The sequence below is a fragment of the Petaurus breviceps genome, unplaced genomic scaffold (assembly GCF_028583685.1).
Source record: "Petaurus breviceps papuanus isolate PSGF00001 unplaced genomic scaffold, PetGlider_PUasm1.0 65, whole genome shotgun sequence".
In the NCBI taxonomy this organism is placed as follows: Eukaryota; Metazoa; Chordata; class Mammalia; order Diprotodontia; family Petauridae; genus Petaurus; species Petaurus breviceps.
Window position 1 is genome coordinate 648242 of NW_027186436.1, and position 20335 is coordinate 668576.

General features: G+C 34.7%; 1 protein-coding gene across 6 annotated transcripts in view; it reads left to right on the forward strand.

Moving 5' to 3' along the window:
• LOC138173823 (echinoderm microtubule-associated protein-like 1) overlaps positions 1 to 20335 on the forward strand; it is a 316335-nt gene that overhangs the window by 232500 nt on the left and 63500 nt on the right. For all 6 annotated transcript variants that reach the window (XM_069103910.1, XM_069103913.1, XM_069103912.1 and 3 more), the window contains 4 exons: positions 11260 to 11370; positions 12507 to 12602; positions 14732 to 14866; positions 18676 to 18775. In XM_069103910.1, coding sequence (XP_068960011.1) covers positions 11260 to 11370; positions 12507 to 12602; positions 14732 to 14866; positions 18676 to 18775 — 442 coding nt within the window. The remainder of the gene's footprint in view (positions 1 to 11259; positions 11371 to 12506; positions 12603 to 14731; positions 14867 to 18675; positions 18776 to 20335) is intronic.

Consider the following 20335-nt stretch of genomic DNA (forward strand, 5'->3'; position numbering starts at 1 on the left):
GAAGCTGAAAAATGTGGAAAGAGGAGTACTGAGGGCATGATGTAGGCCCAGTCCAAGGAATGAGAAATGAAGTGATGGCTGGCCTGGTAGCCCTCTTGAAATAGAAGCCTTGGCGGGGAGGGGGGAGTTCTTTGCTGTACCTTCCAGCCCTCCAGTCAGAGGAACAGAAGGTACTGAGATGTCTACCAAAACTGATACAGACTTATAGGATGACAAATATTTCATGATGAGGTTTTCTTGGGACATAGAGTGTAGTCCAAGGAGTGCAAACTTGTAGGAAATGAAATCAGTATATTTTGTGGGACAAAATGGCAGAATGGGAAGTGCAAAATGGGGAAAGAAGACATGGATGAAAGAGTGTGATGCACTCTTACCAAGTCTATGAGTGAACAGTGAAGGACTAACAACCCCTATATACTCATAAGAAAGGATTATAGGAGAAAGAGGGGAGTGGCAGAAGGGATGGATTGAAGCTGGCAGAAATATAAGAAGGATTTCTCAACCAAATAGGGGAGGAATTCCCAATAAAAAGCAAGTATCCTCATGGGGGAAGAGTTATATGACTGCAATGGGAAATGAAGACCTTATAATGAATTTAATGTGTAAGTTGTTGACACACAGGGACATCACCTTCTTTCAGAGTGTGTTGTACCTCCATGTATAACATATTGCCATAGGATAAAGGAAATTGTAACTCCTAAAATAATTGGCACACAGAAGGGTGAGAGATCATGAATCCAGAAATGAGAGAGCATGGTCAATGGGAAAGATACTGATTATGGGAAGGTCACAGTAGCACTTGAACTATGTGATTTGGTAGATGATTAATTTCTACCATGGAGCACTGCCTCTGTTCACATTATTCCTTCATGAACCAGTACTTCTAAGAATGAGGCACAACATAAAAAAGGACAATAAGGTAAGACCTATAAAGGAAGTAACAGAAATTGGTTAAAAGAAGGAGCTCAAATCATATACTTGTGACTTTTAACTACACAAGAAATATTTTAAAAGTTAAAGAAAAATAAATATGTAAATCATGAATCAGGGGATAAAAATCCAGAAAAGATAGAAAAGGAAGAGAATTAATGACCACGAAACAGAGAAATTAGAAGTTAGAGGAAAGGATAGGAGAAGGGACTAACCACTTAGAGAAGGAAAAGAAGGCATAAAATAGATAACCAAATAAAAGAAAGAAAAATAAGTAACTGAAGCTGAATCCAAAAATGAAAGAAAAAGTTGTCAGATGAAGTGGAGGGGCAGAATGTCTTATAGGAACAAGATTGCATTAAAGTAATTAAGCAAAATGAATCATAGGGTACTGACTTAAAAGATATAAGAGAACAAAAAAAGTTTTCTTAAGAGAGTAGTACTAAAGACACAAATGGAGGAAAACATATATCTTTCTCTCATAATATAAAATATTAATGGATTAGATAATCGAGTAAAATGAAATAAAGTGAGAGAGTGGATAAGAAAACAAAACCCCACAATTTGTTACTGACAAAAAAAATACATCTAAATAGCAAAGACATACATAGGATAAAAATGAGAGGCTAGGACAATATTTACTATTCATCAAATGAATTTTAGAAAAGCACAAGTTTCTCTCAAAATATTAGAGAAAAATTAAAATTTACTATATCAACAGGGATAAATAAGAAAATTGTACCTAATTAACCCAATTGCAAATTTGCAAACTCCAAGAAGATAGAGATAATAGGAGACATTAATATTTCTTTCTCAGAGCTAAACAAATCTAAACTTTCTTTTAGATTTAAAAAATGGATAAGATAGAATTGAACAAACTATTGAAGAATATAAAGCTGAAAGATGTTTGTTATCTTCCAGATGGGAACACTAAAGAATACACATTTAGATTGGCACTTTATGATACTTTTGTAAAAAATGGGGCACAAAGAAATTGCAAATAGATGTGAAAAAGAAGAAATACTAAACATACCCTTAACAGACTACAATATAATAAGTGATCAATTTAGGAAGCATGAACAAATGATACACACTTAACTAGAGGCTGAATATTAAAATCCTAAATAGTGAGTAGGTTTAAGAACAAATCATAAAGACAAATATATGAAAGATAATTATAATTTTGAGACAACATAACATTTCTCATATTCAACTCAGTGGAATAAATATATGTCCCAAAAAACATATATTGACAAAGTAGAAAAATAAAAGGATTAGTGACCTGGATAAATATATATATATTTTAAGTGAGGAAGCTAAAAAATAAATCTCAGGTAAGCATAGAAGAGGAAATCTTGAAAATTAGAAGAAAAATAGATAATTTGTACTCCAAAAAGACTCTCAAGAACTGATAAAACTAAAAACTGTTGTTTTATTTTAATTTAATAAAGCTGATAAACCTTTAGAAGATCTTACTAAAAAGAAGGTAAAAAATTAAACTAGTTTTCCAATGAATAAACAAACATTTATTAATTGCTTATGTGCCAGGCATTGTGCTAAGCACTCAGGTTACAAAGAAAAAGGTTATTCTTGCCTTCAAGAAACTTACATGCAGGAAGCAGGCAGCATATATATAAATCATAAAATTAAAATTAAAATAAAAATAAATACAGAGTAGATGGTAATAGTAGCTGAGGGAAAGAATCAGAAATAGAACTCACCAACAAACCCAGTGCTTTATTACATCCCAAAACACAAATTATCTGAGAATGAACTTCCTATTTGACAAGAACTGTGAAGAAAACTGGAAAGCAGTCACAGAAATTAGGCATCAGACCAGCATCTTATCCCATTTTCCACAAAAATTCAAAATGCTTGTATGACCTAATTATTAAAGATCATACTATTAAAAAATTAGGAGAGAAGTGTATCATATATTTTTCAGATATGTGAAGGGAATGAATCCTCATTCAAACAAGAGATATAAACAATTAACAAAAATAAAATGAATAATTTTGTTTACTGGAACAACTTAATACAAAGATAAAAAGAATCTCTGTTGATTGAGGGAGGAAAACCCAAAACTTTGCATAATTCTCTCAGATAAGGGCCTGATATCTGAGATATGAGGCAGCTAGGTGGCTCAGAATAGAGTACTGGACCTGGAGTCAAAAAGCCCTGAACTCAAATCCAACCTTAGACTATCACTTGCTGTGTGACCTTGGGCAAGTCATTTAATCTCCATTTGCTTTAATCCACTGGAGAAAGAATGGCAAACCACTCCATTATCTCTGCCAAGAAAATTCCATACGGGGTCATGGAGAGTCAGGAATTACTGAAAATGACTGAACAACAGCAGCAATCCAAGATATACAGGCAACTAACAAATATGCAAACACAAAAGCTACTTCTTAATAGGTAAGTGGTCAAAAGGATATGAACAAATCATTTACAAAAGAAGAACTGAAAACTGGAAGCAATCATATAAAAAAATGCACCAAATTGCTAACAATAAGAAGAGTGCAATCCAACACAACTTTGGAGTTTTGCCTAACACTTAGCTCTTTTCGCAAAGCTGCTAAAAGATTAGAATACATTTGTTAGTTCTGGACAGATAGGTACACAGTAACATTGTTGGCGAAGTTATTAATTATTTAAGTCATTCTGGAAAGTAATTCATAATTGCTCAGAAAAAGTAAGTAAAAAGTTCATAACTTTTGATACAAAAACATTTATAACAACTTTTTGTAGTAGTAAAAGAATTGGAAATAAAGTAGATCCCTATCAATTGAGGAATGGCTAAAAGAAAACCCACTATGGTACATAAATGTAATGGAACATTAATGTGCTGTAAAAAATGGTGAACATGATGAATATAGGGAAGAATGGAGTAAAGAATCAGGAAATAATAAACACAATAACTACAACAATGTAAATGGAAAGTACAACAACAAAACAGTTAAACTAAATATTTCAAAATTATAATACAGATTTTTTTATATGTTGATCGGCATTATAATTTTGAAACATTCAGTTTAAAAGTTTTATTGTTGACATACTTTCCATTTTCTTTCTTTCTCTTCTTTTTTATAAGGGATGGCTCTCTGGGAGGAGTTAAGAAGAATTCAATGGGAAATGTAGGTGATGTGAAAGCAAAAAATAGATCAATGAAGCTTATTTAAAAATAGAATCTTTAAAAATGGCAAATTACTAAATAAATGTCACCACCACAGACTTATTTCATAAAGAAGTTTACCCAGTTTAAATAAATTACTTCAACAAGACTACAAAAAGCCTATAAACTACTTCAATTAGCAAATACTTGATCATATGACCAAGCAGAGAGAGACGTGGTAGCTAAGGGCAACCTAGTTTAGAATATGTTTTTTTTTGTAAAATCTTAGAGAACAATGGCAGAATATTGTAAATAATATTATCTCATAAAGGAAGAAGCACAGGAAAGAATATTTTGTTTTAAATTTGACAAAAAAACTGAGCTAAACACAGTTATCCTGGGAACATTTAAGGATGAAACTGGAAAGAGCACAACAAGCATGAAAAGTGGAAAAGATCAATGATTATTTTTATAACAAACTCTTTTCTCTATCAATGACAGTGAAGCCACCACATTTCAGTTAACATTATAGTCCCAGATGTGCTATATAAGGAAATGGAAATGAACTGAAGAACCCAGAGATGAGACGGACAGCTGTATTAGGTCAATTATACATAGAGGAGTTTGATGCTGGATGTGACACAGTTTTGGGGGTTTTGAAGGATCTGTTCTCAAGGTATATAAAGAAAAGGAAATATAAACAGCTTGGTGGGGGGAATCCTAGACATTCTTGCCAGAAAAGAAGCAACAAAAGCAATAATAATAATCAGTCTATGTATTTATTCCTCCTTCTCTACAAAAATTTTTGTGAAAATAATCTCTGCTCATGTCAGAGGCATCTTTGACAAAAAGCTGAGAAAGGATCATTCAGGCTTTGGGAAGTGATGATCTACAGTAGATCACAGCATTTGTCACTGAGTTTATTGAAAAGAGTAGAAAATACAAAACATGATAGCTCTTCACATACTAGAGAACAGCTATCATGCCCTCCCCCTCAGTCTTCTCTTCTATAGGCTAAATAACTCTAGTTCCTTTATCACATCCTCATATGGCGTGACCTCAAGGCCCTTCACCATCCTAGCTGTCCTCATCTAGGCTCTCCCTATCTTGTTATTATCTTTCCTAATATATAGTGCCTGGAACTGAACACAGCACTTAAGAGGTAATCTGATCAAATCGAAATATGATGGTATTATCATATCAGTTATTCAGGACACTATAATTCTCTGAATGCAGCCCAAATTTATATCAGCTTTTGGGGATATCATGTCACACTGATGACCCAAATGGAACTAATCATCTTCCAAAACTCCTAGATCTTTTTCATATGAACTGATATCTAAACCCTACCTACCAATGTTTTACTTAAGAAGGTAATTTTTAGGACACGAGTGTAAGACTTTTCTTTTATCACTTTTAAATTTTATCTTACTAATTTCAGCCTATTGTTGCAGTCTAAGATTTTTTTAGATCCCAATCCATGATCATCCATTATGGTAACATCCCCCTTGGCTTTGCATCATCACTTCTGCCAGCTCTTTCAGTAACTTAATATTAAGTTTATCTGAGCCTAATGACTTGAAATCATCCAGGATAAGCAGGTGTTCTCTTTCATCTTCTTATTGCCACTATCTCTTCCCTTGTCTTAGTTTTTTTTTCTGTTCCAAAAAGGTTTTAGTTTTCCTTTTAGGCCTTTATATTTGAGGAGTGTTTTGTGGTTTAAAAAAAATATATTTACTGGGGCAACTATGTGGTGCAGTGGATAGAGCACCAGCCCTGGAGTCAGAAGGAACTGAGTTCAAATTCTGCCTCAGACACTTGACACTTACTAGCTATGAGACCCTCAAGTCACCTAATCCCAATTGCTTCACCAATATTACATATATATGATATATATGTAATTTATTTTTAACATTTTTAAAAATTTTGAGTTCCAAATTCTTTCCCTCTCTCTCATCATCCCACACTTACTGAGAAGGCAAGCAATATGATATCAATTATACATGTGAAATCATGCGAAACATTTTTCCATATTAGCCATACTGCACCCCAAAAAAAATGCAAGAAAAATAAAGAAAGTGGGGAAACTGTACTTTCAGTTTGTACTCAGAGTTCATCAGTTTTTTCTTTGGCGGTGGATAGTATTTTTCCTCATGAATCCTTTGGAATTATCTTGGATCATTGTATTGATCAGAATAGCTAAGAATCCTCAGCAGTCTGTTTTGCTGCTCACCACTGCCTCTCCTAATCTTCGCTCACTTTTATTGTTCTCCTGCCCTTTCTCTTATCTGCTTCCCCTCCCATTAACCTATTGGGTACTATAGATTTCTGTACACAACTAAATGTGTGTGTGGTGGGGAAGGGGAGGGGTATGTGGAGGTGGGTTCTTTCCTTTTTCAACCAATTCCAGTGAGGCTGAGATTCGAGCCTTACCTGCCGCCACCAACCACCCATTTCCCCTCCACTGTCAAAGCTCTTCCTTGTGTGACTTTTTTATGTGAGATTATGTTCCTCATTCTACCTCTCCCTTTCCCCTTCTCCCAGTGCATCTCTTTTTCTCACTCCTTCACTTTCTTTTAGATCATCCCAACTTATTTGCCACATCTGTGCCCTTTCTCTATGTAGATTACTTCTAACTGCCTTAATAATAATAAAGTTCTTTGGAATTACTTATATTATCTTCCCCCATAGGAATGTAAACAGTCTCATTTTATTGAGTCTCATGATTAGTCTTTTGTGTTTGCCTTTTTATGCTTCTCTTGAGGTCTTGTGTTTGAATGTCAAATTTTCTATTCAGTTCTGATATTTTTATCAAGAGTGTTTGTTTGGAAATTCTCTATTTCATTAAATATACATTTTTCCCCTTGAAGGATTATACTCAGTTTTGCTGGGCAGGTTCTTTATGGTTATAATCCTAACTCTGCTTAGCCCTCTAGAATGTCATACTCCAAGCCATATGCTCCTGTAACATGAAAGATTCTAAATCTTGTGCGATCCAGACTGTGACTCCACAATATTTGAATGTTTTCTTTCTGGCTGCTTGCAATATTTTCTTCTTGATCTGGGAGCACTGGGATCTGGCTATAATATTCCTGGGAGTTTTCATTTTGGAATCTCAGGAAGTGATTGGTGGGTTCTTTGAATTTCTGTTTTACCCTCTGGATCTAAAATATTGGGTCAGTTTTCCTTGATAATTTCTTGAAATATGATATCTAGGCCCTTCTTTTTTTGATCACGACCTTCAAGTAGTCCAATAATTCTTTAATTATCTCTTCTTGATCTATTTTCAGGTAAGTTGTTTTTCTAATGTGATATTTCGTGTTTTCTTCTATTTTTTCAATCTTTTGACTTTATTTTTAATTGTTTCTGACGTTTCTCGTGGAGTCATTAGCTTCCAGTTGCCTAATTCTAATTTTTAAGAAATCATTTACTTCAGTGAGCCTTTGTACTTCTTTTCCCCATTTGACCAATTCTTTTCTTTATTTAATTTTTTCACCTTCTCCTGTAGTGTTCTGCTTTTTGAGGAGTTCTTTTCTTCATTAATTTTTGTGCCTCTTTTGCCATTATGCCAATTTTGAGGGTTTTTTTAAGATGTTATTTTCTTAAAGGATTTTTGTGCCTCTTTTGCCAGGCTGTCTCTTTTCATAATTTTCTTGCATCACTCTCCTTTCCTTTCCCAATTTTTCCTCTATCATGTTTATCAGTGTCTTTAACTCTTCCAGAAATTCTTTTTTGGGTTTGGGCCTAATTAGCATTTTCCTTTGAGGTTTTGCTTGTAGCTGTTTGCACGTTGTTGTCTTCTTCTTTGTGTCTTGGTCTTCCCTGCCACTGTAGTAGCTTATGGTCAAATTCCTTTTTTGGTGTTTTCTTAGTTTTCCAGTCTATTTCTTGACTTTGAACTTTACGTTAAAATTGGAGTCTGCTAACCTGGACTTGGGAAACACTGTTCCAAACTTCAGACTTTATTATACTACTATTTTCAGAGCCAGTGCTGGGGGTCTTAGAATCTTTTGGTGCTTCTAAGGTGGTGTGATCCAGGGAGAGGTGTGGTCACTGCTTTTCTGGTATCTACTCTGATCTTTATAAATGAAGGACCCCTGCTCCACTGCAGCCACAAGCATTAATGCACCTCTTGGCCCTGGAACTGTGACCAGGTCCCCTGCTCCCCTGTGATCAACCACAAGCAATCCTCTTCTCCCTTTAACTTCTACCCAGAACTTCATATGGGTAATAGAATTATTAGTCAGTGCTAGCAGCTAACACAAATCCCTTTCTAACCAGTTGGCTAACACCCTTACTGTCTCTGGACTGAGAGCCCCAGAAACTACTGCTGCTATTGCCACCTCCTATCTACCTTTGGTGCTGCTGCTGCATGTACTGTAGACTAACTCCCACCCCAGTATCACAGACCTTTCCTGCCAACCTCTTAACCTAGAAAAATGTATTACCCTGGCCTTTTGTTGGCTCTGCTGCTCCAGATTTCAATTTGAAGTGTTAGTTTAAAGTTGAGAATGTTGGGAGAATTTGGCTGCATTGCTGCCTCTAATCCACTATCTTGACTCCATCCTCTTCTCAGTCATTTTTGTTCCTTCCAATACAAAGATCTTGTCAGGAAAAAAAAAAGCAAAATAAGAGTTGAACAGCCTTTACTTTTTTCTTCATCACCCATTATCATCTTCCCATTTCCATTTTAGCAAAACCACCCTACCTCTTCTTTCATCCTCTTCTTTTTTTTTTAAAGCAATTGGGGTTAAGTAACTTGCTCAAGGTTACACGACCAGTTATTTCTGGGTGTGGTGCTGAGTATCTGAGCCCAGATTTGATCCAGGTCATCCCGACACTGGAGCTGGTGCTTTTACTCGCTGAGCCACCAGGCCGCCCCTTCATCCTCTTCTTTTGCTATTTATGGCAACAAGTCATGGAACATCAGTTTCTAATATATCTTGCAGGACGTCCAAAGGTCGATGGAAAGGTATATGGTGGGCATGAATAATCTGTAATACGTTACCATTGAAGATTTATTTATGTAAGAAAGGCAGCGTTAAAGATGTCATCAAAGAAATGTATGACTGGAACAGAAAATGAGTCAGTTGTATGGCAAGGATGAGGGATAATCAGTGGAGAGCCCACATGCTGCATTAGTAACCATATAGTAGCAAGACATCTACAGTAGGGGGCCTCTGGATGTTGGGAGCCTTGTAGAGAATTTACAGGACAACATGGACAGGGTAGCATAGGATGAGATAGTATTAAGGGGTTATAATTTGCATAGTTAGGGGCAGTGTTCAGATCAGTGATACCATATATTCATTAAAGTATCAAAATTATTGTGATTTTTTTCTCTTCCCTCCAATGTAGCTTAAAATATCTGTATTAAAACCAATAGGCTTTAATTTAAAAATGAATCTGAACAGAATTAAAGCTGTTTTGAGTGGTATTTATTTTTAGCTGGATGCTGTATTTGCAATATTAATTTCAGATAAAATTCTTAATATAAGGTTTCTATTTTTGTGGCTTACATATTACCTTGAGTCATATTAAACTCAATTTTGAAAGGTTTATAAAAACAGCATTTTCTTCCAGTAAGAATTTGAAAAAATAATTTAATTAAATGAAAAACAAAAAAAAATTTTGCTTCTATTGTTCCTTGGTGGCTTGCATTTCATATACCATGTACAGTGGAAATCAAATTCCTATGATGTCATAAGATCATGGAATCGTAGTTAGACCTGGAAGATCTAACTTAGAGGTCTCTAATTTAATTTATATGAGTCCACCTTCTACCAACAAAAATAAACCCCTCCATGTCTTAGTAAATGGTTTCATTAATATCCGTGGCCAGACTTCTAAAGGTGAGACCCTTCATTTTAATTGGTTGATCCTCAAGTGATTGATACAGACTTTCATCCAAACCATAATCAGAGATCTTTCAGTTTTCCCTAGAAAACTTTTTTTTTAAGGTAGAACCTAGCATTTTATTTAGATCTTCATTAAACTGTTGGAATTGAGAACCAGACATATGTAATAAACCTCCAAAAAATAGATCCTGAAAGGCACTTTCTGCTTAGGGCAGCAGGCATGGACTAGGCATGTAAACAAGCTGGCTTCTCTGTACCATACCAGCCAAATCAGCTTCCTCCATGGCCAGCTGCTCCAGCTCTGCCTTCCCTTCTGTCAATACCAGCCAGACCCCTTGTAAGTGTAACCCAAGGTTCTTCTGTAGGATACCTTGGCCTACCTGGGAATGCTGGAAACATGTCAAAGGAATCATGGTGTCAAGGATTTTTTTTTAAAGCTGCCCTCTGAGGTGATAGCTTCTCTGTACTCACGCCACACCCCAGAATACAATAAATAAGCAATTAGAAAATGTTCAAGTATGAAGGGATGTCCATCTCCTCCCCGCCAAAAGCATTGTTCTCTGAAGGAAGCTGGTTTCTCTGTATCTACACCAGCTGCTCAGAAAGCTCATTGGACCTAGTTTTGAAAATAAAACAAAGTTAAAAACCCTGGGAGGAATTCTTGTTTTCTCTGGCATAGTCTTCCTAAAAGCAGATTTACCTCTGTATCACAAGGATGCTAATATGGATAACCTGAAAAATAGCCAATTGGCTTAGTTCTAATCATAAACAGAATTTTGAATTTAATAATAATAATTTGCTTTGGGAATTTATAAGCACACAGGAATATTATGCATTTCATAAACATGATTGGGGATTGTGGTGATGAACCTTCACCATATTACTAACAATATGATGCTTAAGAGAATATAATACACATAAGATTTAATTTTCCTTGTCATTATTAATTTTAAGATTTTGTAATGCATATATGCAAATCACCTAAATTCTAATTCTGAATTCTAATAGCCAACAAAAATAGGCAGAGCAAATTTAAAACTTAGAGTTCACCTAAAATTAACTAGCATCATAGGATCATCAAATTTTAGAGTTAGAATTCATAAATTATACCACATAGCATTTTACTTGATAAAAAAATAAATAGACCATATTTGGTGAATGCCTTGAAAAAAATAACAAGTGTTCAATTTGTCTTGTGTTCAAAATGCAGATTTATAATATTTTAATTAATCAACAGGCCAATTTATCATGGTTGACATTACTGCTCAAATGGTCTTTTAAATTCCTTCAACTTCCAAGAAAAAAACATAGACAAATCTGTCATAAATTGGCATCTCTACATTTTTGTTTTAACAGCATCTACCCCCACATGTACGCATCTGGGATTCTGTCACATTGAATACACTCCATGTCATTGGAATGGGATTTTTTGATCGGGCAGTCACCTGTATTGCTTTCTCTAAATCTGTAAGTATACAGGTACTTGAAATTGATCAGGTGTTTAACAATATGGCATATACTTAAATCTATGTATTCTTAAATATATTTGTATGTATTCTATGCTATAGTATGTGTTATTCAATACTAATTTGTTCCATACTATAGTATAGTTCCATAATATTCTATACTATTCTACATACTATAGTATGGATATATTTTATACTTTGCAGGTATGAATGTATTCTATACTATAGATCTTAGGATATGCCATACAGTTAAACATTCATGTGTAAATGTAAATATAGGCTTCATGCTTTTTAAGGAGGGCTGCTAATGTGTACTGGAAACCATCTTCCTTTGGGCACTGGCAATTCTTTAGCCATTTAAAACTGAAAAGGGCGGGGAGGGGGAGTGTTCAGCTAGGTGGCACAGTGAATAGAGCACCAGCCCTGAAGTCAGGAGGACCTGAGTTCAAACTCAGCCTCAGACACTTAACACTTACTAGCCATGTGACCTTGGTCAAGTTGCTTAACCCCAACTGCCCTCCAAAAAGGAAAAAAAGAGAGAGAGAGATTATGAAGTGTGCCTCCCCCGCCAAAAAAAAAGCAGAAATTTTGGGGGGAGCTAGGTGGCACAGTGAATAGAGAACTGGTTGTGCAGTCAGGAGGACCTGAGTTCAAATCCAGCCTCAGACACTTAACACTTGCTAGTTGTATGACCTTGGGCAAGTCACTTAACCCCAATTGCCCTGCCCTCCCCTCTCCAAAAAAGAAAAAGTAAAACTGAAAAGGTGCCTCGTAAATGGCTCTTCTCCTTTTCCCTCCTTTACTTTTATCATCCTAATTTTTTTTTTCCCTACTAGCACCCTTCTATCTAAGAAAGAAAGTACCAAAGACACTGGATAATGTGAATGCCATATTGGGCCAAATATAGGCAACATTCTTTCTCCAAGACTAGCTTGTTATAAAAGTCAAATTGTGGCCTGTATGAATATTATTTTTCAATACACTTTTCCGTGGTATAGCAACTTCATTTTACAGGTATGACCCCATATTCTCAAAATTAGTCATGATTTTAAGATTAGGAACATTTTTATTAAAAGGAAAGCATTCAACCTTTTTCATGTTTATTTAAACTTTCCTGTGATTACCTTTATTTTTCAGAATGGAGGAAGTAATCTTTGTGCAGTAGATGACTCCAATGACCATGTGCTTTCTGTGTGGGATTGGCAGAAAGAAGAAAAACTGGCAGATGTCAAGGTTTTTATCCCAAATCATTCGTTTGTGTGTACTAGGACATTATTTCTTATACATGGTGCCAACTTTGTCAGATCCCTTTTCCTTTAGAATTAAGCCCCTTCTTAACATTTCTATTTATGATAATAAGCTGTTTATTCTTCCAGACATTCAGATGAAATGTCATGGAGTCATTTTTGCTGCCTTTTTCTCCTTCCAAAAGCAGTTACTAAGTATTGTAAATTTTTCCTTCACAATATTCCTGAGAATCTCCCCTTCTTTCCTTTCCATTTATAACTATCTAGGAAGGTCATTGATAGGATAGAATACATGAAAGGGTCTTCAATATCTGGAAATACCTACTGGTTTGTCCTTCACCTGACTACAGCTTGCAGGATATATACGTAGCCTCTGTACTTTGCTCAAAAGTTATAACTGTCCTCTCTATTGATCTGAATATTACTTTTCCATCAATATACATCTCAATAAAGTTATTTCTAATGAAACTATTCCATAATAATTTTTACAAACTAAAATTTATAAATTATTTTTTATAATAATTGTGCAGTCTTTTATTTGATTATGTGTTCATTATATTGTTGTCTGGGTACTTAATATCTGTATATTTTATTTTTTCAATTTAATTATAAACTATTTGAAAGCAGGGATTAGGGCTTAATTACCCTTTCCTACCTTTTTTACTCCCATTGCCAGAGTACTGGGCAAACAAAAAGTATCCAATGATGATAATAGTTTTTCATTCTATGAATACTGATTTAGACAATTTTGTAATTTACTGCATTTGTTTGAGAGAACAATGGGATTTTTAAAATTAAATTCTGGTTATTAAATTTGCTTTTGGATAAGGCTTTTCCTTTCTTATTCCTCTTAAAGCTTTAAAAAGTTTGGGAAATGTGTAAATATTTTTAAAATAAGAATATTAAAGCAAAACTAAATCGCATTTTAAAAATATTTGCATGTTCATACAAAAGCGCAAATTTTGCTAAAATGTTTTGGATAAGCAGCATTTTTTTCCATTATCAATATAGGGAAGGGACAAAGAGAACATTCAAAATACTTGGATATCTAAATAATTTTTAAAAAAATTTGTTTCTAGCACTTATTAAATACAAAACTTGCTTTTGGATTATTTTTGATACTGAAAGAAAAGTTTGTTGCTTTTGATAGTGTAACCTAAGCTTTTTAGTTATAGCAAATATTTTATTTAGAAAACCTTTTTTTTAGTGTAGAGAAAGGAGGTAATCATTTACATTCCTTGCAGATCAGCACATAATGTAGACAAACAGGTCCTAAATTTAGAATGAGATCTGGTTCCAAATCCTGACTTGGCCACTTGCTAGTTGATCATTCATATGATCATAGGCAAATCATTTAATCTCTATGCTCCAGTTTCCTTTCCTGTGAAATTGAGATATTTGTGCTAACTACCTCACAGTTTTGTTGTGACAAGTGTTTATAAACATTAATGTAATATGTAAATGTGAACTATAGTTTACTCCGGGGGGGGGGGGAGAATATGTTCTAGACATGTGATTTCATCCCCCAGGGAAAGTACTCTAGAACATTCTGATACTCATGCAGATCAGCAGCTCATCTACAACTTAAATTGAATGTGATTCTTAAGTGCCTAATAAACCCAATGAAAACATTTAAATAAACTTACAAAAAGTAGAAAATTAGAGATGGAATATTTTTCCTTCCTAGAATATATTCTAAGTGACCCATTTTAACTGAAAAATATATTGTTATGGTTTTGTAGAATACCAAATCTAGAATAGAATTAGAAGGGATCTCAGAGCTTATCTATTTCAGCACGCACATTTTGTAAATGAGAAAACTGAGGAGCAGAGAAGTAAAAAGATCTTACCCAAATTTGATATAGGTAGTCAGGGAGAGTTTGAACCAAGGTTCTCTGGCTCCAAATCCAGTGTAGTTTTCCACTGTACCACATTGGCATCAATACATATTCTGATAACTTATGACATACATATTATATGATCAATTCAATTAAATAAGACAACAGAAAAAAAAGGATAATACCATTAATTGGTTGGCTTTGCATTCAAATTCTCTATTTCATATTTAGTATTTAATATGATTTGATGCATTCAATTTTTACATTTTTCTTAAAGTGTTCTAATGAAGCTGTATTTGCTGCTGATTTCCACCCCACGGATACCAATATTATCGTTACATGTGGAAAATCACATCTTTACTTTTGGACATTAGAAGGAAACTCCCTTATTAAAAAACAAGGATTATTTGAGGTAAGGCTAAATGACATTTTTTATTTTAATAAAATGAAATGTAGTGATTCAATGTTAAAGAAGTAATTAAGATCAGACTTACTATGTTTAACTTCTATTATAGCACGTAGCGTTCTGTTGGAATTTTATCTTTCCTGTCTAATATTTCTAAACAGGCATTTCAAACTCAGCACCCCCAAAATAGAACTCATTCTCTTTTTCTCAAACCCACATTTCTTCTGAAATACCTATTGCTGTCAGTGGCATCTCTGTCCTTATAGTCATCTAGGTTTGCTTTTACATGTCTGATCAGTTGTCAGATCTTGTCCTTCTGTTTCCACAATGCCTCTCATTCACATCCCGTCATCACCAGTCACTTCTCTATGACCCTAGTACAGGCCTTCATCTGCTCTCACCTGGAATATTCAGTGGTCTTTGGTTTCTCTGCCTCAAGCCTCACTCCACATTATCCACATAGCTACCAAATTGATTTTACTAAAACATAGTTCTGTCCATGTCACCTTTCCTCCCCAACTCAATAAACTCCAGTGGTTTCCTATTCCCTCTAACATCAAATATAAACTGTTCCTTTTGCTGTTTAAAGCTCTTTACAACCTAGACCTTTCCTACCTTTCTGAAATTTTTACATATTACTGTACAGTTTCTTCAATCTGGCTCTGCTGGATTGTTATGTATTGGGCCTCCTTGTTATTTATTCCCTACACAGGAAGTTCCATCACCCTTTCCCTTCCTTTGTAGTAACCGTCCCTTATGTCTGGGATGCACTCTTTTTTTACCCCTACCTCTCAGAATCCCTGCTTTCTTAAAAGGCTTAGCTTAGACAGCATTTTCTACACAAAGACTTTCCTAGTCCTGCCTCCCAGTGGCAAAAGCACTCCCTCCCCAACTAACTTTTTGTTCATTGTGTGTATATAGGTGTAGACACAAGTGTGTTTGTACGTGTGTATATGTATATATGTATATATCTGTACATACATACACATTCATGTGTATGTGTACTTATATGTACATGTGTACATTTACTATATACACATAGATACCACTACACTTTCCCCCATTCTCTCCAGTGTAGGCTCCTGGAAGGCAGAGACTTTTTCACTTTTATCCCTTTATTCCTAGTGCTTAATATAATGCCTAACAAATAGTAGATACTTAGGTTGATTGATTGATTGTGTCTGTACTAAGCTAATAAGTCAGTTCTGATCTCCAAGAATCAATTATTTGACCTTTTCTAAATAGTGTATTTGAGATTTTCATTAGTCCTACCACACTTTGGATTTAAAGAGAGGGAAGTTCTAACTTGCTTTTCTATGTACAGGTAATATGATTACTAGTGAAGAAAAGGAAGTGATTTTGAACCCCAGTGTGGGGCAGCGAGGACCAGAGGCCTAGGAGAATGATATATTGTAGGTGATTACACTAGTATATTAAATAAGAAGCCCTGTAAAATTTCATGAACTAATACATTTTCTTATGTTATCTTTTTAGTGCTTTGAAATATAATCTTTCATATCTCTACCTGTTGAAATACTTTTCCTTTAAGGCCCAGTGTATACATCTCTTCCTCCATGAAGCCTTCCCTGATCTGCCCCTATACCTGCTAAAAGTCATTTCCCCTTTTCAGATTTTTTTAGAGCATATTATCTTGATATCTCCTTTGCCCCTTCACTTTACCGTTTATCATACTTCTCTGTGTACATATGCTTTAAGAACAAGACTGTGTTACTATCCCTGGTAGAGTGTCATGTGTATATTAGGCACTGAAAAACATTTGCTTAATGTAACTGAGAAAAATAAAACAAAAATTATTAGTAAAAATTAAGTATAAACCAAGTGTTAAATGATGACACTTTCAAAAAGAAATTTGAATATAAGTCAAATACATCTTAAAGATTTTCTTAGCTCTGTTTGGAAGTCTGAATATAAATATACTTTCTTATTTTAAGGAGTTGCTTCTGGTGGTATTTGCTAAATCAACTCCTTGTTTGTTATTGATTTAATAATAAATACTTTAGAATTAGGGTTTTCTACCTCTGACTCATTCCCAGATATATTCCAGTGATGTATAAATTTAAATTTGAAGTGATAAACTCATGGGTGGCTTTTCCTAAACAGATTAAAATGTAATTGGGAAATGTTTAATCAAATAAATAAAAATATAATACAATATATGTAATGTTAATTTGTAGTTTTCAAAATAAATATGCAGCTATTTTTATTTTATTTTTGTCACTACTGGTTTAGATGACTGGCAAATGTTGGGATATCATGGAGGGTTACTAAGAAAAAATATTCTAGAAACTTGTTTCTTTGGGGTTTTATTGAGTTGGTTCTGGAGAGGAGAGGCAGGGGTAGTAAGGTGGGGTAGAGGACAGAAAAGAATAGAGTGAAAAAGACTGAGGCAAAGCTCAGCGGAATGTCTCAGATCTAATCACCCATTACCAAAGATCCATTAATGAAGGAGGAAAAAGTAAAGAACAAGCATAGTAAGGAAAGTGATGTGGGGACCCGTGTACAAAAACATCAGGGGGAAAATGTCTTTCTTTCTATGCTAGTCTTGTTCTCTTCTTCCATTCTTTTAAGGAGTTAAAAAATGTGTAGTGGTGTTTGCTTTTAGACTGTGCCCCGCAATTCCCTTCAATTTCTCTCCTTCACAGAAAAGTCAATACCTTCATTAGGTTACTTATAATATATTAACTACTGTAGTGTGAAGAATATCAGGTTATAACCTATATTATAGGCAAATTATAAGTATACAGCAGAGAGTCCAATATTATCCATGTTAAGTAGTGTCTTAAATAAGACAATAAAGTTAAATAAGAGTTTATGTTTCTATGTTCCAGCTTCTCAAATTCAGTTAGAAAACCAGCTCAGATCCTTCACTGGGAATTTGTTTCTTCTTTCTCATTTTACCTAACTTCTGTCATCAACTTGGGATGTTCCCTTTCAACTTGTAGAATATTAAGAAATAAAGATTCTTTCTGACTATGATTTCCAGGAATAAAGATGTCTCTTCCCATTCATATGTTTCCTGAGTGTTCAGACTAACTTAACTTCCTCCAAAACTATTCTTTAAAGTCCTGTTCTGATTGTCCCAATTCTCTCCAGAGGTCATCTATCCTATTTAGATTTCTTCATTTCACTACTTCGTCTTTCTTAAATTATTTTGTTCTTTTTAAATATTCTCTTCCTACCTAATTCAATACTTACTTGTTTGTTCCCTTATTTTCCTAAAATTGTTTGTTTGATTGTTTCTTGTGTCAGTTTAGCTCTTACATTTCAAACTGACACTTGCAAGTACAGGCAGAAGTGATGCTATAATGATACCTATGCAGGAGAACAGTACAATACAAATAAAAATCGCTTTTAAAAAGTACTTTAGGGGCGGCCAGGTGGCTCAGCGAGTAAGAGCACCAGCTCCAGTGTCGGGATGACCTGGATCAAATCCGGGCTCAGATACTCAGCACCACACCCAGAAATAACTGGCCATGTAACCTTGAGCAAGTTACTTAACCCCGATTGCTTAAAAAAAAAAGTACTTTAGTAGTTATTTAAGAGTTTGTAATTGCACTGGTATAAATTATCCCCCTATCCCACCCAGAGTAAAATCCTTTTATAATATAGTTTCTGGTCTTTTAGGTCATTTTAGCCAAAAAACCTCTATCACCTTATAGTCAACCTGGTAATATACATATAATTTGTTAATGTGAGTTTCACAAAAATTACCTAACAGTGATTTCATTTTGAGATTAATAACATACTAAAAGACAATCTCTTAATTTAAAATATATGCTTATATCACTCTATAGAAACAAGAGAAGCCAAAGTTTGTCCTTTGTGTGACTTTCTCTGAAAATGGTGATACCATTACTGGAGATTCAAGTGGCAACATCTTAGTTTGGGGAAAAGGTAAGAGAAATTATCTTTTTTGAGAGAAGGAATATTGTCTTGATACTTTAAAAAGTAGTAATGTTATTAATACAGTGAATTTTAGGAAGTATTCTTACAAAGTTCAGGTTGATATTAGTGAAGATTTGTGTGAAATTTAATATATTTGTAGTCAAATGCCAAATTAAATTGGGGAATTAAAAAGCACTGGGAGGCAGTATAACATAATGGATAGAGAGTTAACCTTGAAGCCAAACAAACCTGAGTTCAAATTTTGCAGGTAAAACAGACTGGCTCATTACTCTACTAAAGGTTAGCAGACTAGTTACGTAACTAGTGCCAACACAGCCCTGGCCACAGCAAACCAGAAGTAGACTTTGGGAGTGATTGAACCAGCAGTGGCAGTGGCAGTGGCAGAGGCAGAGGCTACTTCTGGAGCTCTCAACCCACAGACAGTAAGAGGGTCAACCAACTCATCAGAAGGAGATGACAGGGATCTTTTTGCTAGCACTGAGGCAGGACTCTGTTGCTTTGCCCATATTCAGATCAGAGTCGTAGTCTGGGGTGACAGTCCCAGGGTGAGGAGGAGCAGTAGCATAGCAGAACTTGTAGCCACAATGGAGGGGAGACACAGTTCCAGAATAGAAAAGGGTGCTTCGGACCAGAAGAGTAGTTAGCACCTCTCCTTACATCATACCACATAGAAAGAACTGAAAACTTTCAGGACCCTAGAAGTACCTCTGAAAACAGCTATACAAAACTCCTGTAGCTTGGGACAGTTCACCCTCCATACTGGAAGCAGAGCACTATTATAACAAAGAGTTAAAATTCGAGTAATATGTTGGTGGAATGATCAAACAATGGAAAAAAAAAACTCTGACTATGGAAAGTTGTTATGGTGACAAGGAAGATCAAAATACACTCAGAAGAAAATAAAGTCAAAGTTCCTTCATCAAAAGACTCCAAGAAAAACATAAATTGGTCTCAGGCCATAGAAGAACTCAAAAAGGATTTTGAAAATTAAGTAAGAGGGGAAAAGGAAAAATTGGGAATAGAAATGAGAGTGATGTAAGAAAATAATTAAAAATGAATCAACAGCTTGCTAAAGGAGACACACACACACAAATAATTTTTTAAAAAACCTTAAAAATAGACTAGAAATCAGCAAAAAAAAATTCCTTAAAAATTGGCCAAATGTAAAAGGAGGTCTAAAAGCTCACTGAAAATAATTCCTTAATAATTAGAATGGAAGCTAATGACTTTCTGAGAACTCAAGAAACAATAAAACAAAACCAAAACACTGAAAAAATAGAAGACAGTGTGAAATGTCTCATTGGAAAAACTACTGACCTAGAAAATAGATCCAGGAGAGATAATTTTAAAAATTTTGGACTACCTGAAATCATAATCAAAAAAGAGCCTAGACATCATTTTTCAAGGAGTTATCAAGGAAAACTGCCCTAATATCTTAGCTCAGAGGGTAAAATAGAAATTGAAAGAATCCCATTGATCACCTCCTGAAAGAGATCCCAAAATGAAAACTGTCATGAATATTATAGTCAAATTCCAGAGTTCCCAGGA